At 37.8% G+C, this 23014-nt stretch overlaps 2 protein-coding genes across 3 annotated transcripts in view; one reads left to right on the top strand and one right to left on the bottom strand.

The window, feature by feature from the left end:
- The window catches only part of myom2b (myomesin 2b), a 49639-nt gene extending 41587 nt beyond the window's left edge, over positions 1-8052 (bottom strand). Inside the window, exons 1-2 of the mRNA XM_041783633.1 lie at positions 7928-8052; positions 4033-4119 (exon numbers count right to left, since the gene is read on the bottom strand). Coding sequence (XP_041639567.1) covers positions 4033-4112 — 80 coding nt within the window. The 5' untranslated portion in view covers positions 4113-4119; positions 7928-8052. The remainder of the gene's footprint in view (positions 1-4032; positions 4120-7927) is intronic.
- rnaset2 (ribonuclease T2) lies at positions 118-22872 on the top strand. 2 transcript variants are annotated; one of them, XM_041783645.1, is made up of 10 exons: positions 118-246; positions 1242-1299; positions 12229-12379; positions 13366-13415; positions 16575-16632; positions 16907-16971; positions 17424-17537; positions 17631-17676; positions 19016-19090; positions 21363-22872. In XM_041783645.1, coding segments are annotated over exons 1-10 (822 nt in total). In that variant the 5' UTR covers positions 118-245; the 3' UTR covers positions 21567-22872. The 2 variants fall into 2 exon arrangements, with proteins under 2 accessions (XP_041639579.1, XP_041639591.1); XM_041783657.1 differs by lacking the exons at positions 118-246; positions 1242-1299 and adding an exon at positions 10958-11088.
- Positions 22873-23014: the final 142 nt, after the last annotated feature.

Here is a 23014-nt window from a genome sequence, read left to right as displayed (position 1 = left end):
TGACAAACCCACACAAATAGTAAACAATATGGCGGTTAGCATTCGGGTTAGCGGTAATAAATGATTGTCAACTGATTAAAATGGATAAAGACATTCTGTATCAGGTTTACTGGTGTAGATTTAATCAAAAAAGTCCCCAAAAGTCACACGAGCTCCAGGCTAGCTGAAAACGCTGCTGCAAGGGATTCAAAGGCATCAATAGCGCCAATGGGAGAGCACAACGGCTAGCTTCAAGAGGAACAACAAGTAAGAGGCAGCAATTTGTGGTTCAAAAACGATATAACTTTTGATAAACTGTGTCACTTCTTGTTGTGTACGACAGCGCCGGTCTGGAAGGCATTTTAATGATCACATTCAGAGAAAAACTGTCTCGCAGACACCATTCTTTGCTGCTGCAGTGGGTCCTTTGGTTCTTCTTTGCTGCTCTGAAAATGGTAGCCCCGGTAGCATGCAGTGCTTTCAGGCAGTGAAGAAGAATTGATTTCCAGTTAATAGTGCTAACATTTAGCATGACTAAACAAAGCGAAATAAAAGCTAAACCAAATGGTATCGGATCGGTGCATACACTTGTGTACTCGCCGATAACAATACCTGCATTTTAAGCAGTAATCGACCTGTTTATGATACTGGTATCGGAATCAGAATGACTCTTGTGTGTTACCAATGGTTTATCAAAGTTAGGAAGCATGTTTAAGCCAAGACTTGATTTCTGACAATACCCTAAGGTCAGTTGATGGTATAGGGATCTGAGCCAGATGGTGCATCTCTACTTTTATCTACCAAGCAGTGCACTGAAATCAAAAGTAACAGTAAAGTCAGTCAGTGCCAATTAATCAGTCCTTTGCTGGGACATGGTCTGTTGGGCCCCAACTGCATTTGTGAAAATTGAATAAGTCATACCATGACAAGTTAAAAGTTCATGTCTGTTACTGTGTAAACAAAAACAAATTAAAGGGTGTGAACCAGGTGCCTGGATCTTATTAGTAGGAATGGGAAATTAGACATGGATTGCTTCTGTCCTTGACACAAAGTTACCAACTATGATCAACTGTTACCCCCTCATAAAATCGAAGGAGATCCCAGTTCAAGACAAAAGTCATATCAGACCACATGTGGTTAATAGCAGAGAGTCTCGAGCATCACAGTGCAGTCTTTTTTTTAAGAGAGTGTGTTAAAGGATTTACACTCGTCATAAATGATTAGGACATAACATTTGTGTTCTTTGTCTTCTTTCATTTCAGTGCTATGGCAGACATTTTTCTCAGTGAGAAAGATGCCAGTCATTACAAGAGGGTGCTGGTGAGTACTGGGAAGACTAACCTGTTGATCAGTATCTTAACAGATACATGTTTAACTTGCAAGTTCACAAAAATATCTGCCCAGTTGGAATGTCATTGATGCCACAAACTACTATGTGTGACTGCTTTACACAATGTTTTTTCTTTAGAATAGATAAATTTGCAGATGATCCCCATAAAAATTCCAACCTATGAGATGCTTACTTAGAGTTGCTGTTAGGGCTTTTGCCTAATAGCTTGAGATACAGTAGTCACCAGGTGAGACACAGCCTGCAGTGGGAACCTTTGGGTCTGTGTCTGTTGTCATTGTTCATCCATAAGGCCTACTGGCCTGAAATCATTCCGCCACCAGAAAAATGAGTGTCCTGCAGTTCAGAGAGGCATGGGGACCCTGAGAGCTGGCAGCAACATACAAAGCTGTTGGATTAACACTGCTGTGATGGGAATGAGGTATGAGGTGCAGGAGGGGCACATGTTGCATGTTGAGAAAGGGAAATAAGTCTGACCTCTTTCTCAAAAAGTTTTGGTTGGATGCCAGGTTGGGGTACAACAACCATTTACACAGTGCCTGGGATGTGCTGGTTCAGCCAAAATATCAAATCAATGACATGCTTATTTCAGGGTAATGTTTTTTAATAGGTAGTCCATGACTATGGTTTTTGTCTTGTAGAAGGCTGAACTTAGCATAAAAAGTGAGGACATTTGTGTTTGGTAGATTATGTCTTTCTTGTATCAATGCTTCTTGGCAATAAATCTTATACCGTTGGACAGCCTGTTTATTTCACTTTTAAATAATAATAATAATATCTTGAATTTATATAGCGCCTTTCAAGAAACCCAAGGACACTTTACAGGAACACACAGACATGGACAAACTATGTATAGTGTACTAGTACTATGTACTAAATGGTGCCACATTTGTGAAGGACAAGCATTTGTGGGATGAGCAGCAGTGCTGAGTATATACACAGCCACAACAGCTTGGCACCCCTCCTTATGTTGGTCACCAGCTTGGTCACACTGCTGTGGGATGGCATCCCATTCTTCAACAAACATTGGTCACAAGTCAGCCAATGTGGTTGTGTTGGTCACTCTGGCAAGAACAGCATGTCCAAGCTGTTACCACAGGTGTTCAATAGGAGTGAGGTCAGGACTGCTGGCCGGCCATTTCATTCTCTCTAATTGTGGAGGTAGTGTCATCTTGGAAGATAGAGTTCAGTCCCAGATGGTGAAGAAATGGGATTGCCACTGGTTGCTGAATCTCATCTCGATATCTCTCTGCATTGATGATGACAAGTCTTGTTTTTCCAGTGAGGGAGATGCTGCCCCACACCATCACATTGCCTCCACCAAAAGATGTTACTCTATCGGTGCAGCAATCATCCTTTTCTCAACTTAACCATTTGTCCAACTGCGGTAGGCAAAATCTGGACTCATCACTGAACATAATGTTCCTCCACATGTCCAGGTTCCAGTTCACGTGTTACCGACACCAGTGCAAACAGGCCTGACAGTGAAGGGCAGTCATTGCAGGCCTCCTAGCAGCTCTATGAGAATGAAAATTGGCTGTGTGCAGTCTGTTCTGGGCAGAGAGCTGTCCGCCATATGGTCCTGCAAACCTTGACTGCAGATCTGTAGAGGACAGCCTACAGTTTCTAAGTGCTGACGGGTTAGCACTGGCAGAGAAGGTCTGACATTTTTTCACAGGCGCAACCCACATACTCAGCTCTGCTGCTCATCCCACTAATGCATGTTCCTTACAAATTCAGCACCATTTAACATGGAAATAAATTGGCTTTCCAGTGGTTTAAGATTTATTTACAAGAAGGATTTTACAACAAGGAAATAATCTACCAAATACAAATGTCTTTGCTAAGCTCATAGTTTGCTAAGCTCATATTAGAAATGAAAGGAAATCGACCCCCACTTTAGTGATCTGAATCTACTTTGAGTTGTTTTCAAGTCTGTAGAAAAATCCACTTTATGAGCAAACACTAGTTAACTCTTTGTCAGTGAATTAATCATTGCTGAAGGAATGCTAAACAGTAACTTATCTGGTAATCAGGACAATAAGCTCTTTAGGAGTTCAACAGAACATGTATAAAAAATAAATTTGATTGAACTTCTGTATCAATCATTGAAAAGCACTCATATAACAAAGGTGAGGCTTGTCAGTGCGCTGTTAGCAGCTTATAAGCAAATGATGGTCAGCATCACAAAGAAAGACTTCAAGTGTTAAGTAGAGACATGAAACACAGCAGCCAGAATACCTGGTGGTATCCTCTTAATCACACAAAAACAAACACAAAAACACTTAATACCCAACTGAATAAGAATTGTAGTTTTGTTGCCATGATTTTAAAAGGGTATAGATATGTTTAATTTTAACTAGGTTTAGATGGAAGTTTAAAATCAGGTATCTAAACAATCCTAGTCATTAAATTAAGATTTGTGCATTGGGGAAGTATCTCAAGGTTTCAAAAAGCCCAGATGAGGAGTTTTAGACTGCAGTAAAATAAAATTACAGTAAGTTATAGATGGTCTTGTGGCTGGTTAGTTTGTTTTTATGTGAGCTTAATGTTAAGCTGTTACTATTTTAACCTTGTATTGGATTTTAAACAAAGCTGTTAACTCAAAATTAGGCTTACAGCAGGCCCAAAACAGCAAAGCTTCCTACTGTTAAATCCTGCAGTTAGCTTTCTGTTAAAGCACAGCATATATGTGTGACATATACCTGCTGTATTCTTTAACCACATATTTGCTCTGTTTGTGGTGGAATTCATGGTCGTAAGTCCCACGTAGAAGATGTGACATGGTGACACTGTAGACACACACACACACAGACTAACATGGTAACAGAGTACAGTAGATCTTCACTTACATGTTGGACAATATACACAGTAACAAAATCACACAAATACAAGGGCCTGAAACCGTGAAAAACTGTTCAAGTAGCTTTAAAAAGATGCTGTGTGGTGAAGACCAATACAAAAAAGGAAAGAGAAGGACAATTATTACAAAGACACAATGTCCTATTTGTTTCACTATTAAGAGCCCAGTACTTCACAACAATGAGTTACGTTTGGCACACAATTAAAAAAAAATTGTGTTTACTGCTTCACACTCTGCAAAAAGAAAAGCCCTCCAGGAGTTTAGAGTTGGCAACATAGTCACAAACACACACAGAAGTCAGCTTCAGGAATGACAAGGTGACACACTGTTGATTTAAGACATCAGCAGCATGGACACACGTGTACATATAAATAAACAAGAGGCTAGTGTGTCAACTATTGTTGGTGCAGGAACGTGTATGAACAGTTACTAACAGAACAGGTGAAGCACCAACCATCAATTCAACAACTCTAAATCCAACATGAGAACCTCTACTTTAATAACAAAGGTGGACTTTCAAACACATTTTTAAGTAAAAAAAAAAGCATACAACAGTACATCAGACTTGAAAGGACGATTATATGTGTGAGCCCTTCTTCACAGGGCACTGCTATCAAAAGAAGAAGACAGGGAATCACTATGAATCCCAAATTATGTCTACATTAAACTTTAAACACAGGTTTGATGCAATCTTAACTAATGCTAATGAGCCAAAGAGACATAGTCTAATTCACAAAAACACAAAAATGGCTCAGTGCATCCCCAACTGTGCTGCAGAGCAAACAGCATCGCCGTTCTCCAGTCATAGTGCCATCATTTTAAGCAAAAACTCCCCTTTATATGCTATTCAGTCTCATTGCAAAAATTACATAACTCCCAAACAATGGTAGCAACAACCACATGCAGCTGAAGTGAATAAATTACTGCCTGCTGAAAGTTGGTGGCAATTGCACTAAAGTTCAAAGTACTATGAGTGTTGTTCTTTTTCCTTTCTAGCTGCCCTCGCTTACTCTAATCAGGATAAAAACTTTGTTTTAAGCAGTGAAATGAACATCACCTATTGAGTCGGCCCTTAAAATATAATCTGAACTGCCAAATAGGCACTTTTATGCAACCACTGAATAGGATATGTTTCACATCCATCCTGGTAACCACCCATAGAGTGTGATTGGGAAGGGTAGAACATTTTAAAAATTCTTTGACGGTGATTAAATGAACATTTTGTCTGTCACATTCAGAGCGGCAAAACATATGACAATAGTGGGCATGCACAGCCCCGTTAAGTAAACTACCTTAACATGAGCTCAACAGGCTGCTGCTATCCTTGTTAAATATCAGTACAGCCAGTAGGTGAGTCAAACTCATGTTGAAGCTGGTGGAGAGAAGGGAAAAAACCTCTTTTCTGCCAAAAGTGGTTAGAGTAGTTCTTTTCTTCTTCTTTTAATAAAGCCATGTTTATAGTTCTGATTATACTGCCTCTACAGCTACATCCGAGCTAATCGCTTAAGTGCCAGCAGCCATTGTTTACCATCTTGCGGTACAATCAAACCACACCCAAAGGTACTGCCTTATTCTCCTCAAATGACGCTGAATGGCCCTCTGTTCTCAGACCAGGCACAAACGTTTCAGATAGGAGTTTTGTGAGGTGGATCTGACGGATGACAGAAATCGAATGTGGTCTAAATTAGTGCAAACTGAACAGAGCTGGGAAATGTTTGGGGCATGTTTGTGACTAAATATCATTATCAATTTATTCTTTTCTGAATCAGACCATAAGATGGAAAAGATAACAGGAGGAAATATTGTTATTGGCAGCCTATACTCTGTAGGTTCTCCACCATATTTAAATACAAAATACAGGAGGCTTTCCACAAGCACCAGCCAACTGGCTACTTTTTCCCATTGTTGGCTTAATAAAGTCTGACTAACAAATTGTGACCCACTTTTCCTTCATTTTAGAAGTACTGACCTCCACTAAAGCCACTATGTTCATGAGAAATCTGCTTTGACATCTGTGTCAACTTCACCCCTGAGAGTGTGAGTGTGGGGACACAGGAGCGCTCATGTCCCAGGACCCCTTAACTGGTTACTTACTCCCACTGGCTGACTTCTCTATATCTCTATGGAAAGCCGTGCAGAAGTGCTTCCACCCTTAGATTATAATGTATTTATTTTATGAGTTGGTTGAGCTCCTTTCTTTTGTAAGCAGTGTGCCAAAGATAAACGTGTTCTTCAGTACACAAACCAAAGCAGTGGCATAACTTTGTCTTGCGTCATACACACATAGCAGAGATGAACATAATTGCCTTACATCACCTTGATCCCCAGAGACCAGAAATAAGGTCAGAGGAAACTGTAAACCACAGTAGCTCCTCAACCACATTTAAAGGCTTCTGAGACTTTCTCTATTGGCAGGGATGCTCTCGTTTCCATATCTGTGACATGCTCTCCAAAGCTCCAGAGCACCATAACTATCATCAAAGACATCTTAAACTGGCTCCTGGGTGCATCAAAACCGCCAGTCAAGAAGCTTCCCAGTCAGATAGATGACACCATCATGCAGGACCTCTAACCTCAAAAGCCAATAATGGCAGAACAGTTCCTGGTTGCATCATAGGGTTGTAGGGTAGAAAAACCAATATGGGTTGTGATAGAGCTGCACATCGAATGCAGTAGTGTGTTGATACAAGCAATCACAATAAATAAAGTCTCAAGAGTCTTCATTTATCACAGTAAAATGAGAAAAATATTTGTTGTAAACAAGCAATGCTTTCTGCTTTTCTAACTGCTTTCTCTTGGATGTAGGCCTCAGTGTAAAGCATTCATTCTTTAATGCACACACTTTATTCAGCTCAAGGATCCGTCAGCCAGTCTGTCTAACAATGTCGCAGAAATCTAGCACAAATTCAAATAAGTCTGCCTTTGTCCCTATTTGTGAGTGAAATGTATTCATAGAGCAACTTCTGAAGATGTCAAAATAAATACAAAGAAAATCAAACAGCAACTGACATGGAATCACATACATTTTCCTCAGAAGTAAACTACCCTAAGGCAAGCTGCTGCTGCAGATTCTAGACCTGCAGCCCTGCACCCCAGGGGCTGTCCTCTGTCTCTGTCAGTCCAGCCAACACTGTAACAGCAAAAATGGCTGCCAAATGACACATGAGCCTCTGCATGTGTAATCATAAACCTCTTAAATCCTCAACCATAACCGCTAAAACCTCTGAAATTATTCATCTCGATCATTAACAGTTGCTATTTGGACACAAACCCTTGCTGAAATGCTGTAACAATAATCCCTTGTAATTTCATTACTTTAAATGAAAGATTAAATCAGCACACTATTAAGTAAACACATTAAGACTCCCAGATCAACACAACAGCTATTTGTCTACTAAAGAAACCCTCCCAAGTGTCAAAACCAAATTTGGCTCCCAGTAGGAGCCCCCTTTAAGCCAATTAAGAGTCTCATAAACGTAGTAAGAATTGTCGCAGACAAGGCAATAAGAGCCATAATCATCAAAATAGTATTGATCCATGTATTCCAATTAAATTGCTACACAGTCTTAATTACTTCATCCAATCATATCCACTGTGGTCAGGGTCTTGCCTGTGCCCCAATCTTCTCTCCAATATTCCTTCCCACTCATTCCACTTGGTTTTCAAACAGGAGGAGATTAAAAAAGCAGAGAATACAGTGAAGAAAAGCGAGAAAATGTAATTAAATTTTTTCTTACCCCTTGAGGTTCCCTTGCAGCGACTTCGGTTGTCAGCCTGAATCCACAGGGAGTCAGCCTAAACCAAGAACCAGGCCAACAAAACCACCACCCGTCTCCAACCGACCCCCACCTGCCTCTCCCTGAGGCCTTATAAGGAGAGAGAGCTGCCTATATATAACCAGTATCCTTCAAGACTCAGGGCCACTACAACCAGTCATCGATTTGATTAACAGAGTTTGACCATTATGGTTTTTAAGTAGGAGCCATGTTAGCCCAAAGGCAAGTTTCTGAATCATTTCTCAATAATTTATGCCAAATAAGTCATTAATCAAGTACACTAGTTGAACCAGACAATATAGAAAGCAGCTTATTGCAATGTTAGAGGAGAAATTTGTAGGCAGCCTTTTAAGCTTTACTGAATAGCTAGCAGCATGGCTAGTTCTCCAAACACAGTCACATCCTTTTATTTGTCAGACAGGCCTTCAAATTGTCAAAATGTTCAACACTGATACTTTTTAATGCCATATGTTTTAAAAAAAATTTAATTTTTGTTATTGTAATGATCAATTATTTTCTGAAACTACTAATTATTAAAAAAAAAAACCAATATAACAATTTTGACCACATTTTGGAAGTGAATAAAATAACAATTACCCAATGTTATTTACTTTAGAAATCAACATGTTTTTACCATTGTATTGATCAGGTATTAATATTGTTTTAGTTTTATTAGTATGATATTGAAGTTTAAAATTTTGTTTTCATGATAACCAGAGCAGACTGGTTGTTATATGATAAAACATGTTTTTGACTATAAGTCTAGTTAGAACAGGCATTAAAAAACTCTACAAGTGTAACAGCCAATACTTCATTGGGCTCAACTAATCACTGTTTCATGCACTGAAATCATTTAGGTGCACTTCAGACAGTGCTGCAGTCCTCTCTGTCTCTATAAACCCTCTGAAGCGTCTTCAGGCACTGTGTCGCATGCTGAACTTTGGCCAGGGCCTATTTATAAAACTAGCTACAGTTACAGCTTGACTATTCCTGACACAGTGGAGGGGCTGTGAAACACATCTTACATCTGAGGTGAAATCATAAGATGCGAGAACATGAAGTTACTTTTGAGAAAAGGGAAGGGAGAGGATGGGGGTTTCAAGAGGAGGCTGCATATGATGTGAGAGTGACACAGAAGGAGAGGGGTAAAATGAAGCAACTAAAAGGACAAAGGAAAAATTACTTCCTCCAAGCTGAAATATGTGACTGTCTAAATTAAGTTAAAAACATGTGGTTTATCATGGAATGCCAGAGTCACACATCTCTATTTTGGCACTGACAGTGGACAGAGGATGTGACTGGTGTTCTTTTCATTGCATACTTAAGATCAGTTTTGCAATCTATTGTAGATATGGATAGAAATAGAAGAAATGAAATCCCAGAGTCTGACAAAAAAAAATTAAAAATAGTCTAAAGGACCCTCTGCACTGAAAACTATACCATCTCATGGCATATGAGGAGCAGTTTATTTTAACCCTTCTTCCATACCATAAATTGGCAGATATCTGCTTTTCTTCTCTGCACTATTAAAATCTGTTTGTCTTTGATCCTTGTGTGTGTTTGGTTTTCAAAAACAACCTGACATCTGTCTGTGGTTCGAAGGAGCCCTCTATTGGTCATCTGGTAGTACACTCTGTAACTAAAGCCCAGTGATAATTTTGGTACAATATGCTGGTAGCTTACAGTAAGGCATTGGTAATCCAAGGTTAAAGGGTGATGAGGTGTTAAATTAACTGGGCTGAGTTAGAACCAACACCATAAAAAGTCACATCTGAAAGTTAAAAAAAGGATACTGGTATTTGCATTGTTGTATATATTGTATGTCTTTTATTTTTTTGAAACATTTCAACTTACACTTTCCCTGGAGACACAGGGAAAATTAAATGTTCTCTAATTTTGAGCCTTCTTACTCACCTAATTCGACAAACTGGCTTATAATGAGTCATTATTTAAACAGGGCCCTTGGGCACTTTACATATTGAATAAGTATGACCTGGGAGACTACCTCTGTATTATGAGACTTGGGTGGATGGCCCTTTTTAAAAGAGAATTATCTAAATTAATATTTTGTTTGCTACTGAGTAAACATTAACTAAGAATCCTGCATATTTGGTTGACTGTTCCTTTATTTAGACCTTTAGGGAAAACAAAATTCTGCATGCAACACTTTACTATTATAAACTACTCAGAAAAGGACACAAGGATCATTTGTAGGATTTGCAATGACCATCATCTAAAGAGAAGAATACACTGACTGTCTCTTTAACTGCAGAGTGTGTTCATTCTGGGTTTGGTCAGTCTGTTTCAGTCACATGATTTCTGTTGAGTCTGCAGTGATGGTGGTGAAGGGCCAAAAGTGCAGCAATTGCAAAGATATCAGTGATCAGAGATACAAAGAAGACACAAAGGGTAAATCCTCCAATGTTGTGAGCATATACTGCTGCTAATGCAGTGGTTTCCAACCGTTTCCCACCGAAACCTTGTATCTAAGAAAAGCCGAACCCCCCCCCCCCCCCCCCAAGACCCACATGAATTAAAAAGTGATAGATTGCTGTCAAAAGTCAACAACAATTTTAATTGTTTCATTAAAAAAACCCTAAGAAAATAGGTCTATACATGTTTAATGTTTAATTCGACTACTTTCTTCAAGTCTTGATGCTGACATCGTCTATCAATTGTTCTATTTATGGGGCTATACCTGCTTTCCTATCATGCAGCAAAAATGCTTCATGCACTCACCTATAGCTAGTTTTCATGACTTGTTGCTATCTACACTGAACAGCTAACGCTGTGTAGATTAACCGGGTCTCTTAGGTTTCTTTCTTCTCTTGTTTCTTTCCTCTCCATTAAGTTTATTAAAAAAGACGGAACAACCTCTTGGCAGCCGGGTCCGGTAAATCAGGCCAGCCATCTCAGCACGTGATGACGCATGACGTGTACGGCGTTTCTGATTGGCTGAGCAAAAAGACAAGGAGTGAGGCTGCAGCGGGACACAAACAACAGACTGTTCACGTACTCACTACCCTGAGTCATGTACTAAACAAGTTAGGACGGTGTGATTATTTATAGCGTTACTCTTTGGTTAAACCAACAAAATTCCGTTTCAAAGTGTCCAACACGTGGTAAGACGAATTTAAATATTTAAATTTGACACGAGCTACAAATTACGACCCGTTTTAGGCTATTGCTTTAGGTTGTTCTAGACTCGATAGTTCAGCTAGCTAATGTTTAAACCACTGAACTGTCGATATGATAGTTTTTAGATGGGTAAACTTAGCTACGCCACAGTCTCTACAAATGGAAAGAACAAGAAATTCGCTTACGTTAAGAAAACCTTATAGCTTACCTTGTGACTAGCCATTGCTTTCAAAGTTACTAGTGTATTTAAGTAACTACGGCTAAATGCCTATTAAGTTTTTTGAAAACTATTCCAGTCCTGCTGAATGCGTCTTTGTTGATGTGTTCTTATCATTGTAATATATAAGTATGAAAAACTAAGGGCGTTCTTGGTGACTCTGAAGTTTCTATCATCGTTTGTAGTGACAGCCTAAGTCACATTCAGCTGAAATTCGTCTGCTAACACGGCCACTCCACTCTTGATGTAGAGAAACGAGGGTCTGTGTTAAAACAATGGACTTTAAAGCTCAGTTAACGACTTCAAACGTCGGTCAACGCACTGAATATAAGTTGTTTGATCATGTTTGTTTTGTTGTAAGACGCCATTGATTTCTGTTTGCCTGCCTCACTGTAAATTGCAATGAACTACAGTTAAGGGACTGTGTTTAGAGTAAGTTCACACAATTGGTGCGACATATTGACCAAACTATCCCTGGTAATATGGGTGCAGACACGAGGTTTCAATTGTACCTTGTTGTTTGTCTGTTTGAGGAATTGGAAGCGCTGTTTAAGTTCTTTTTTTTTTTTGCTGATTTACCAACTAGCTTGTCACATGAGGTTTTCATTACAACCTACTTTCCATAGTTAATCACAACCTGACTTTATTCTGTTTGCCATTCACTTTTTGTAATGCATGCTCTTCTTGCTTCACTGACATCTAAATATCACAAGTAATATTAGTAAAAAAAAAAAAAATCAATGTTAATAGAAATGTTGTCTACCAGTCATTTTCCTACACACGCCGATACCATGACTATTTAAGCTCTCTGAACAATTTATAATGTTTCTGCAATGTTGTTTATGAAACCAGAGATTATTATGATGTTTCACAGCAGTTTAATGTCAAATCTGTTGCTTTCTTTTAGGTCAGATATGAGGCTCTGCTCTCCTCTCCTGCTCTGCCTGGCAGCAGCTCTGTCCTCTGCCTATGTGATCACACATCACCACCATCATCATCATGACAGCATGTGGACCAAACTGATCCTGACACACCACTGGCCAAGCACGTTCTGTAGTGTAAGCCTCTTCATGCCTTTTTGTCTTCACTGACATATCTACCCTTTCAAAACTGAAATAAGGCCTGCTAGTGACACACAGTTTGAATTATAAAAGACTTAGCTGCATAAAGATCACAGCACAATTCTTTTTTCAACACTTGCACAGCCAAACATTATCTCTTTAGAGTTATTCCTGCATCAGGAATGATGGATATGACCTCTGGCATTGATGAAAAAGGTTCTGCTTAAGCTTTGTAAAGGTTATCACATGGTTAGATCAGTCTTTGCATTGTCAATGTGACTGTATCTTTAATACTTTAACATTTATCCTCCTATCAAGATTATTTAAAGAAATCCTGGTATCCAAGCTTAAGAGAAAGTTACCATCTAATGATTATCTGATCACTGGCTGAATAATGTACAACAGAGTCAACAAAAAATCCTTACATATCATATGATGTCTAAGTATGAGTCATGAGAAAGGCATTGTGACTGTTAGCACTGTGGCTGGATTAGGCAACGTTTTGCTCTCTCTTTCTCTGAGGGTGCAGTTTTGACTGTTCTGCAAGTCACAACCTCAAGAAAAATACCTTTTCTTGCTTTGTCGCTGGACTTGTTTTGCTAATTTTCTTCTGTCTAAAAATTTGAGAAACACCTTGAGTTACAGTTTCTCAAATGTGGCTCCATATGTAACCAGGCTGTTAACCAGAAGTAAAGGTTTGATTCAGAAATATTGTTGTTTTGCAATAGAAGTCACTATCAGGCTGTTTTGGGATGAGCTTTTGATGAAAGAGATGAACCGTATTTATTGTTTGTTGATCCCAAACTTCTCCTATCCACAAGGACACGTTCTTGATGAGTAAAGGAAGAACTTTTCTGTGTTAGCTGGTTTGCAACATAAATGACAAACTTTACTAGATCTTAAAGCACCAAATGAGTATTTGTGGATATGTACAGGTTTGTGTCCTAAAGGTTTAACAATACTGTTTCATATATTATTTTCAGATGGAACACTGTAAGTCAAACATAAGCTACTGGACGCTTCATGGACTCTGGTACCCATTTTAACTATTGTTCTTATTTATCAGTGTAACAGGATGACAGTTTTTGTTTTAAGTATAAGAAAATTGTAAAATAGGTTATAAAAATGTACTTCAGTGTTTATTTGTTGTTATACAGTGTATCTGGAAAGTATCTACAGAGCTTCACTTTTTCCACATTATGTTACAGCCTTATTCCAAAATGTGTTAATTCCATATTGTATCTCCAAATTCTACACGATACGCAATAATAACAAAGTGAAAAAGTTTGTTTGAAATTTTTGCAAATACATTAAAACTAAAAAAACAAAACAAAACAAAAACAATCCCATGTTAAGTACTTACAGCCTTAACCATGACACTCCAAACTGATCTCAGGTGCATCCTGTTTGCATTGATCATCCTTCAGATGTTTCTACAACTTAATTGGAGTCCACATGTGGTAAATTCAGTTGATCTGACATGATTTGGAAAGGCAAACACCTCTCTATATAATGTCCCATTGTTGACAGTACATGTCAGAGCACAAACCAAGCCATGAGGTCAAAGGAATTGTCTGTAGACCTCTGAGATGGGATTGTATTGAGGCAAAAATCTGGGGCAGGGGTACAGGTAGTCCAAAATGCTGTTGCTCGTCTTTTAACAGGTACACGAAAACATGAACATATCACTCTGATCCGGGCCTCCCTCCACTGGCTTCCTGTTATCTTAGAATTAATTTTAAAATTTTATTGTTTGTTTTTTAACCTTTAAACGGATCAGCACCCCAGTACATCTCTGCCCTTTAAATGTTTATACCCCCTCTCGATCCTTGAGGTCTGCTGATCGGCTTCACCTCGTTGTCTTAAAAACCCGAGGTGATCAAGCCTTCTCTGCGGTGGCTCCCTAATTGTAGAACGAATTGCCACTCGAAATTATAACATCCCTCACCCTACCAACTTTTAAATCGCATCTGAAAAATCATTTTTACTTGTTGGCTTTTAATTCAGCATGAGAGTTGTGTGATCTCTGTCCTTTTATGTCTTTTATTGTCCTAATCCCTGTGTTTTTATGGCTGTTATTTGTTTTATGTTTTTATGTGTTTTTTTTTTTTTCCACTTTAAATCGTTTTAGGTTGTTCTTGCCTGCTTTTATTTCCTTCCTCTTAATGTTTTTACTTCTGCAGTGTTTGTGATCTCTTTGATTTTACTGTGCAGCACTTTGTTAAACTTCAATGTTTTTAAAATGTGCTATATAAATAAAGTGGATAAGATTGAATAACAGAAAAAAAATCTGCAACTTTTAAGGTCCCAGTGAACACAGTGGCCTCCATCATCTGTAATTAGAAGAAGTTTGGAACCACCAGGACTCTTCTTCTTCTTAGAGCTGGCTGCCCGGCCAATCAGAGCAGATATTATTGTTTTTTTGTTTGTTTGTTTTGGTTTTTTTTTAATTACCATTTAACTCTAATGTTGCTGGTGTTATGATACTGTATTAGAGAGGAAAAAGGGAACTGTGCATTTACAATAGCTATATAAACATCAGAGCCCAGTGTGATAGTGCAATATGGACCAAACTCTAACAGTGTTTAAAGGGGACATATTATGCAAAAATAACTTTTTCAGGCTTTTCTAACAGAAATATGTGCCCTGGGCCTGTCCACAATCCCCTCAAGTACCAGAAAAATCCATTCCCTTTCACCCTCTCTTTCTCCACCTTTCAGAAAATGTGTGCTGAAAAAAGCCGTTCTCAGATTATACCCTCATGACCTCACATGGAGAGTAGGCACCCACCCCTAGGTGTGCTTGGCCCTCCCTGCTTGGAAGAAAGTTCCACCCTCATCTACTACTCTTCTTCTCAGATACCAGTTGAGATGGATAGCTCAGTGGGTTATCCTGCTGTCTTTAGCCTGGGAGATTGGTGATTCAAATCCCAGTCAGGTCCTTCACTTTGGATAAAAGTGTCTGTAACATTGTAACACCAGGAGTGCCACATCCATTTCCTGAGAGGGGTGTGGTCAGGGGCGGAGTCAGACCGCTCATTAACATTTAAAGCCACAGACACAAAAACAACTCGTTTTGAGCAGGGCTGAAACAGAAGGGTTTTTAGACATGCAAAAATCCTAGAGTGTTTTTTTCAGCAACAAACTTCACAGGCATGTTTTGAGGCCCTCTGACACCAATTTAAACTTGTCTTAAAAGTACAAAATATGTCCCTTGTAAAATGAATTTCTAATAATGTTAGAAATATTTTCCTATTACTTAGAGTATCAGACAATATACAAGAGGTGTCCAAACTATGGGCTGTGGGCCAACTGTCCCTTGGGGCTCTTTCATTAAACTTTTACTTTACTCCATTTCTTAGTTCAACTGGGAATGCACAATACTTGGGTTTATGCAATAAGGCGATATTTACAAATTCATTTTAACCAATATCAATACTGATATATAAATGTTGCTCAGACCTAACACTTCAGACCTTGAAAAACAGTTTAAGGATGAGCAAAGAAACATACTTCAGTCTCTAGAACACATTTTAAAGTTTAAGTAAATAGGATGAACACAGGAAAACACTTCAGCTGTCTGTTGGTCCTGCCTAAAGTTAAAGAAAATGATGAATACAAACAAAAGGATTAAAGCAACAAATAGCAGCATGAATTGAGCTCCTTTTCTCCTCTGTCTGAAGGTCTGACTTCCAAATCATACAGCTCTAATCATCTTCAAGCACCAACATTTCTATAAAGTTAATCCTGCAGTTTGTTTTTGTTTTGTGTCTGAATGTGGAGATGGACCGTCAGCGTCTCTCCTCTCTGCTGCACCCCAAAATCCTTAACAATTATTGGCTGTTTGCTTTGTTAGACGTTAATTGAGGACTGTAATTTAGGCTGTTTTGGTTTTGGTTTTTAAAGCACATTCACTTACTGAGCATATATTTTGGTTACTTGTTGGTTTTAGAGCTGTAACAAACATTTTTTATCTTGTGCGATAGGTTTTTTGTTCTGTGTTACAAGATTGTCAACCTCTGTAGCACCAGTGCTATGGGCAAAAAAAGTTAACCTACAGCCCTGCTGCAACATAACAAAATAAGGAGAAGTGAAGCTCTGTGAATACGTTTTGATGTACTGTAACTCATTGCTAGGTTTGTGGGTACAAGAGGGCAGTTGAGAGCTCATTTTCTGAACATTTCTTCTCCTAGGCCAGATAAAGGGATCGATTGCAATTCATCATGGCATTTCAACTCCTCTAAAATACAGGTACAACACTGTTCAGTATTTGTAACATGGTTAAAGTTCATATGGGTCAAGTTGTTGCTGTTTTTATTTACTGGTAAGAAACAAACACTTCCTTATACCACTGACAAGTGAAAGGAAAAGTAATATACTAGAAATTATATACTAGTACTTCCTAAGAACACCATCATTAAAATGTCTTTTAAAGTTAAGTTCCAAGTAAACTGTTTTTTCCCATCCTCTTTGGAAAACTTATGGTAATATTTAAAACAAAATCTACTTTTGGACGTGATTTCAGGATTTGCTTCCAGACATGAGAATGAGTTGGCCCGACTTGATCAAACCTACATCTGATGAATTCTGGTACTGCATCTTTCAATCCTTCTGTCTTTTTCTTTGTTTTAATCAAATTTCACCTGGCATATGAATGGCTGCAAGTGCTGTTCCAGGTTTTGTTGAGATGGCAATATGCTGCAATTATCTGTCTGGAATTATGTACTGTGTATTTACAGCTCTATAACTACACCAAGTGCACTAAAAAAATACAGTTTTTGCATTATCAGTTGCCTTTTTTAAAATTACTTGTTTGGAAATGCACTATACACGTAATGTCAGCTGGCCTTCACTACTAGATTATTAAGCTTTCTGCAAAGTTTTACTATAGAAATTGAGGACAGAATTGTTCTTGATTTTTTTTGTTTATCTCATTTGCAGAATCAAGATTTCTATTGTCATGCAGTAGATTCACTAGTGAAGTCTGTACAAGTCTGTTCTTGATTATAAGCCCAACCCTGCCTATCTTTCTGTTCAAACAGGAAGTATGAGTGGCACAAACATGGAACATGTGCAGCCAAAGCAGATTCTCTAAATACTCAACATAAATACTTCAGCAAGGCCCTGGATCTGTATCATAAAGTGGATTTGGACAAGTATGGCTCATGTATAATTTTTTCTTTTAAAACAGTCACTGACTTAACAGTTTAAAGCCTTACAAATAAAAATCTGTGTTTCTGTCATTGTAGAATCCTGAGAAAGTTCAACATCACACCTTCAGAAGATTACTACAAAGTAGGTCCATTAATTTTCAATACTTTAAAGGGATGTTTTGGTATTTTTTATGTGGGTTACATGAGGTACTTGTCATAGCAGTGACATTAGCCTCCAGAGATTTCAGTATGTGTTAGAGCTGTGCGTTGTCATCTGGCTATACAATACATATCGCAATATGGGGGTGCAGATATGGTATACTGTGATTGTTTTTAATTGTATGTGCTACTACTATGTAATATCACATTGATAAATATTGAATATAACACTTAAGAACAGGGCTGAAAAAATTTTCTTCCTTATGCCATTTGACATTTCCTGAAAATTTCATCAAAATCCGTCCATAACTTTTTGAGTTATGTTGCTAACAAACAAACTAGTTAACAAACCCTGCCGATCACATAACCTCCTTGTCGGAGGTAAAAATACTGTCATGCATTATCTAGTATTGTAACTACCTTTGTGCAATCTGAAGATGAGGATTTTCCTTATTTGCTATAATGAATTAAAATGCTTACAGGATTTTTTTTAAAGAAAAGGGAAACAAAGAAGTCAGTAAAGAGTAATCCAATCTTTTATATATCACATTGTATCAGTTTGTATATAGTTACTCAATGTCAAGGTGTTTGTGGAGGGAGACTTTGAGAGAAAAGCTGGTCCTTGTGCCCAGCTTTAAGGACTGCTGGACAATGTTGTGGGGAAGGCATGACCTAACAGGCTACAGTGTTTTCACTGTATTATGGAGGCCATCATTTGCAGTTATTTTAGTGTAGATATATATTTCCAATTTATCTCTGGAAAATTGAAGAATTTCCAGTAAGGTAGGGAACACTGGATGATGAAGAATGATGCATAAATTGTATTTAACTTGTATTTGACACACATTCCAGGTTGAAGAAATATTCCCCCTTCGTGGATTTGAAAATTGCAGTGGACCATATTGCAGTTTAATCTAAATTTTGATTAACTGCCCAGCCTTAGTTGACCCTGTCAAAGCCCAAATGCCCAAACAAGTGATAATGAGATGATGACACGCTGTGGCAGAACAACAGATAGCTGAAAGTTGCCTCGCAGAACAATGCAAAACACAGTCTTTCAGGGTCTTTAGTGCTGTGTAGCCCTAGCATCCTTGCCAGTGCCTCCAGTGCTTCCAGCACATCCTGCCTAAATGGACAATGCACACTGAAATCTCTGGAGGGTAATAACATTCCTACTGCCAAGTAAAACCAACTTAAAAATACTGGTATATCCATTTTTTTGTTTATATAAGCATTTTTGAAATAATGAGGAAAGTGTTTGTAAAAATTCTTAAGAGCAAGGTGATAACTTCTTACTTTTCCCCTCTCAATAATGTGTGTAGTTGTCACAAATCGAGGATGCCATAGAGAAGTTCTACAGCGTCAAACCGAAGATCCAATGTGCCCACAGATCAAGGGTATGAACATCAAATGTCACATTGAAAGAACAAAATAATATTGTTTATTTTTACAATTATTAAGGGTTTGTCCTGTGTCATTTCAACTCTTTTGCAGCTGTTTCACAACTGGGCTTGTTTCAGAAAGCAGGTTTAGTGCAAACCCTGAGTCTGTTAAAACCCTTAAAGTGGAAGAATTTGGGTTTTTTTGTTTCAGTAAGAAAGCCAACACAAACTTGCGAAAGAGGGTCAAATAAAGCCTGTTCTAGAAAGAGAGATAACTTCAGCTTTGATCCAGTTACTATATGTCAGGAGCGGGTTTGCTTCAGTGAAGCCCAAGTTTCTCCCTGTCTGCTCCCTCTTACAGAGCCAGAAACACTGATTCATCTTTTGCATTCTTTTATTCAGTCATTATCACCTGCATCATTAGCAATTTATCTGAATGAAATCTATGATAAGGACATATTTTGTCAAACATGTACCATGCCCTTTTATCAAGGAACCTATAGATAAAATACCACATAACTCTGCACATGTTATATACAGAAAACCTGATGTTAAATCTAACACATTTTAAAACTCTATCGCGTCTTCAATTTTTAGCCTCTTACATTAACAACACAGCTACATATATGTTTTGTGCTGATAGACAAGAATATGACAGAAAAAGAATAGAAAATACAAGTATTAATTTATAATGTGGTATGTTGATTGGAATTCCTGGAGAATTTTGGTATTAGACTATGAGGAATAAACTGATACCATAAGGCAGGGGAATGGACGTAATCATTTTTTACTTAAGCAGCCTAGAAGTAGTCATACCACAATCTAGAGATACCTATTTACACTGCAGTTAAAAGCTAAAAAGTAGAAAAACATACATTAAGGTTTGAAGAAAAGAACAACGTATAACTGCCCATTTCAGGATACTTAAAATATTCTTCAATTCTGATTTTGAAGCATTTTACAGGCTGCAACCTCTTACGCTTACTACAAAAATAATAAAAACGACCAAATCTAAGAACTTATAATCTTGCATGTAAGACTTTTTAAAAGCCTTATTTTAAGCTAAATCAATTTATCAACCTCAAATACTGAATTATGTTTACTTTAATACGTCAAATATGAGTAAAGTAAGACATCGTCACCCAATAATTTTCAGTTGAAAATTTGTTTTTACAGGCCATTTCTTTTTGAGCTGCTTCAAGGTCAGCTTTTCTCCCAGTAGATTCCAAAGTAATGACAATAAATTTAAGCTTCAGTGAGCCTACCATGCCATCAGTTTTTATCTGAAATATAAATGGGCTACATATTAAATTAATCTACACTCAAATTTACACAATGACTCAAGCAGCAATTTCTTTTGTCTTCAGTATTAGTATTCTAGTATTAGTATAGTAGCAGGACCATGTTTTAAAAAACGTAAGATTTAGAGCTGAATCAATTGTATGAGATTAATGTTTAAAAACATGTATAATTAAAGTTGTCCATCTTTTAGTTACAGCCGTCAAAAGGTCATTATTTTGAGGGAAAATGGCTAATTCTTTTCACGAAGACAGTTTATTCTGGATGTCTATTGTTTTCATTTTTAACAAGTTACAGTCATAGAAGAAAATGAAAGTTTGAGTGTCTTTGGAACAGCTATGGTTCTGGTGGAGCATGTTAATAGGCTACTGTGTGCACATTATTTGCACCAAGGCTAGAAATAAGTAACCAATGGGCTAAAATAGATTTGGATTATATCATTTCATGTCACTCTTACACCTAAACACAGACCACACTTACAACTTATCTTATCATTTACATCTTCAGTGTTGTAAATATAGACTAGTCTTGCAATATTAAGACAGCCATCCTGAAATGTATCTTTTTTTATGTGGCTCCAGTACTCCATCATACTGTGCTGCTGCAGTATTACAGAATCGTTATTAGACCCTACAGTCATGTTAATACTCACTGTTTGTCTGCTTGAGGATTTCTAATTTGAAAGAGGTCAACTCTGAGGACCTGTTGTTGTCAACTGTTGCCATGGTGATCTGTTGTATCCCGGCTCCACTACCTCTGGCTTTTTATAGTTGGGGTGTACAGGCTGAACTCAGAGTGAACCTACTCAGTGTTGACTGAACAAACTCAAATCAGCTGCTGTGAAACTAAAACCTCAAGAGTGAGCTCTGAATTGATCTGAGGTCATATCAATCCAGATTTCACGGTGGCACTCCATGCAGAACGTCCATTCTGAACCCCCCTGAACTGAGTCGGTTTGGTTGTTAAATTGTGTTTTTCTGTCTGACAGAGGGATGATGTCCAGGTTTTGGGGCAGATTGAGATCTGTTTCGACCCTGACTTCAACCTGCTCGACTGTGAGAAACATTTCACCAAAGACACAATATCCAAGGGACACAGGAACCATCTCATGGATGTTGAAAGACCGTCTGGGTTCAATGTGTGTCAGCATGATATGCCTGTTTACTACCCCCCTCTCTCAAAAAAGACATAATCATACAAAACAAAATGCTGTACACCACACCCATATTCTTACATCCTTAAATGCACACACATCTTCTTTGTTTACCAATCAGCTGTACTGTACTTTTACTGTACTGTACTTCACACACTAATAATAGTTTTAATCTCTCAGACTTTACAATGAAATTTCAATAATAGAGAGTGTCTTAATAGTCTCAAATAGTTTAATTCTAGCACAGCATTAACTCTTCCTGTAAATTCTGGCCATGAGAGGTGCTTGGATAACAACCACCTTTAATTGCAATGATAGTTTAAGATCCAAGACACCCAAACACTCCTTTACCACCAAGTGCTTTAATGGGATTACAAGCCTTTCCGATCCTTAGTAATGAATCGGTCCGATAGTGCACAGCCTTTTTTTCCACAGCTTAACACGGGGGCATCATGGCAAGTTCAGGTCAGACAGGCAAGCAAACAGGCAGCTTAGTGTGATTGTTTGGCAAATGAGTGAAGACTTGCCGTTTTCATGGGTGGCTCTTACTTAATGCTGAGATTTTGTCAAACTGTGGAGCTCAATTTATGACTCTGCTGGCTATATTTTATTCCACAGTTGTTTGTCTTCACTGTATACCACTTGTTGAGTGGCACCTATTTAAAGCAAAGCTGATAGGAGTTTTAGGAAAACACTTTTTGAGACTACTATAAACATACGTTTTTGAATGTTAATCATTACATAAATTATTTTTTAAAAACTGCCTAGTTTTAAACATCTTTAGGAGCAAGGGGTCAACTCTCAACCACTGCTACTCTGCATTAACATGATTTGCTTTATGGAGGAATTTAATATTCAGATGTTTGCTAAGAACATAATCATTATTCCATCTTGTGCTTAGATTTTTCTCTATGTCTGAAATGCTGAAAGAGAACTTTAAGTCAGTTTGCAGAGCAGGAATCAAATACACTGTAAATTATGTATAGACTTCAAAAAGTAAATGCAGGTTATGGTGTGTGCCAGATGGCAATTCTTTGTTAGTTTTACATTCAAGGAGACATATCACACTCATTAGTCATAGTTTGTTTACAGTTTTTACTGCTCTAGTGCTAAACTGCTTGTTTCTCAAAGATGTAGCAAATGTTTTAACAATATTTAATTCCAACTCAATTTGTACAGTGATTTTTAAATGCATTGCTTCTGTTTGGCTGTCTATTTTGTGCTAAATAAATGAATTCAAATGATCACTGTTATTAAAGCTATACTTGAAAAATTATACAATATGAAATGTCTGTAATGAGTATTTGTACTGTCATTTTTCAATGTCAATAAACATTAAATATATTGTCAGTCTGCCCTCTAGTCATCAATGAGTAACTTAAAATGGGATATTAAACAAAGCAGCTTCCTGTCCATTTTTAATATGACAAAAAAAATTGTGCAGCAATGTTAATTTTGGCAGATATTTTACATTTTGTCTTTGTCTT

The sequence above is a fragment of the Cheilinus undulatus genome, linkage group 1 (assembly GCF_018320785.1).
Source record: "Cheilinus undulatus linkage group 1, ASM1832078v1, whole genome shotgun sequence".
Lineage (NCBI taxonomy): Eukaryota > Metazoa > Chordata > Actinopteri > Labriformes > Labridae > Cheilinus > Cheilinus undulatus.
Note: the sequence above shows the minus strand (reverse complement) of the source record. Positions and strands in the feature narration are given on the sequence as shown.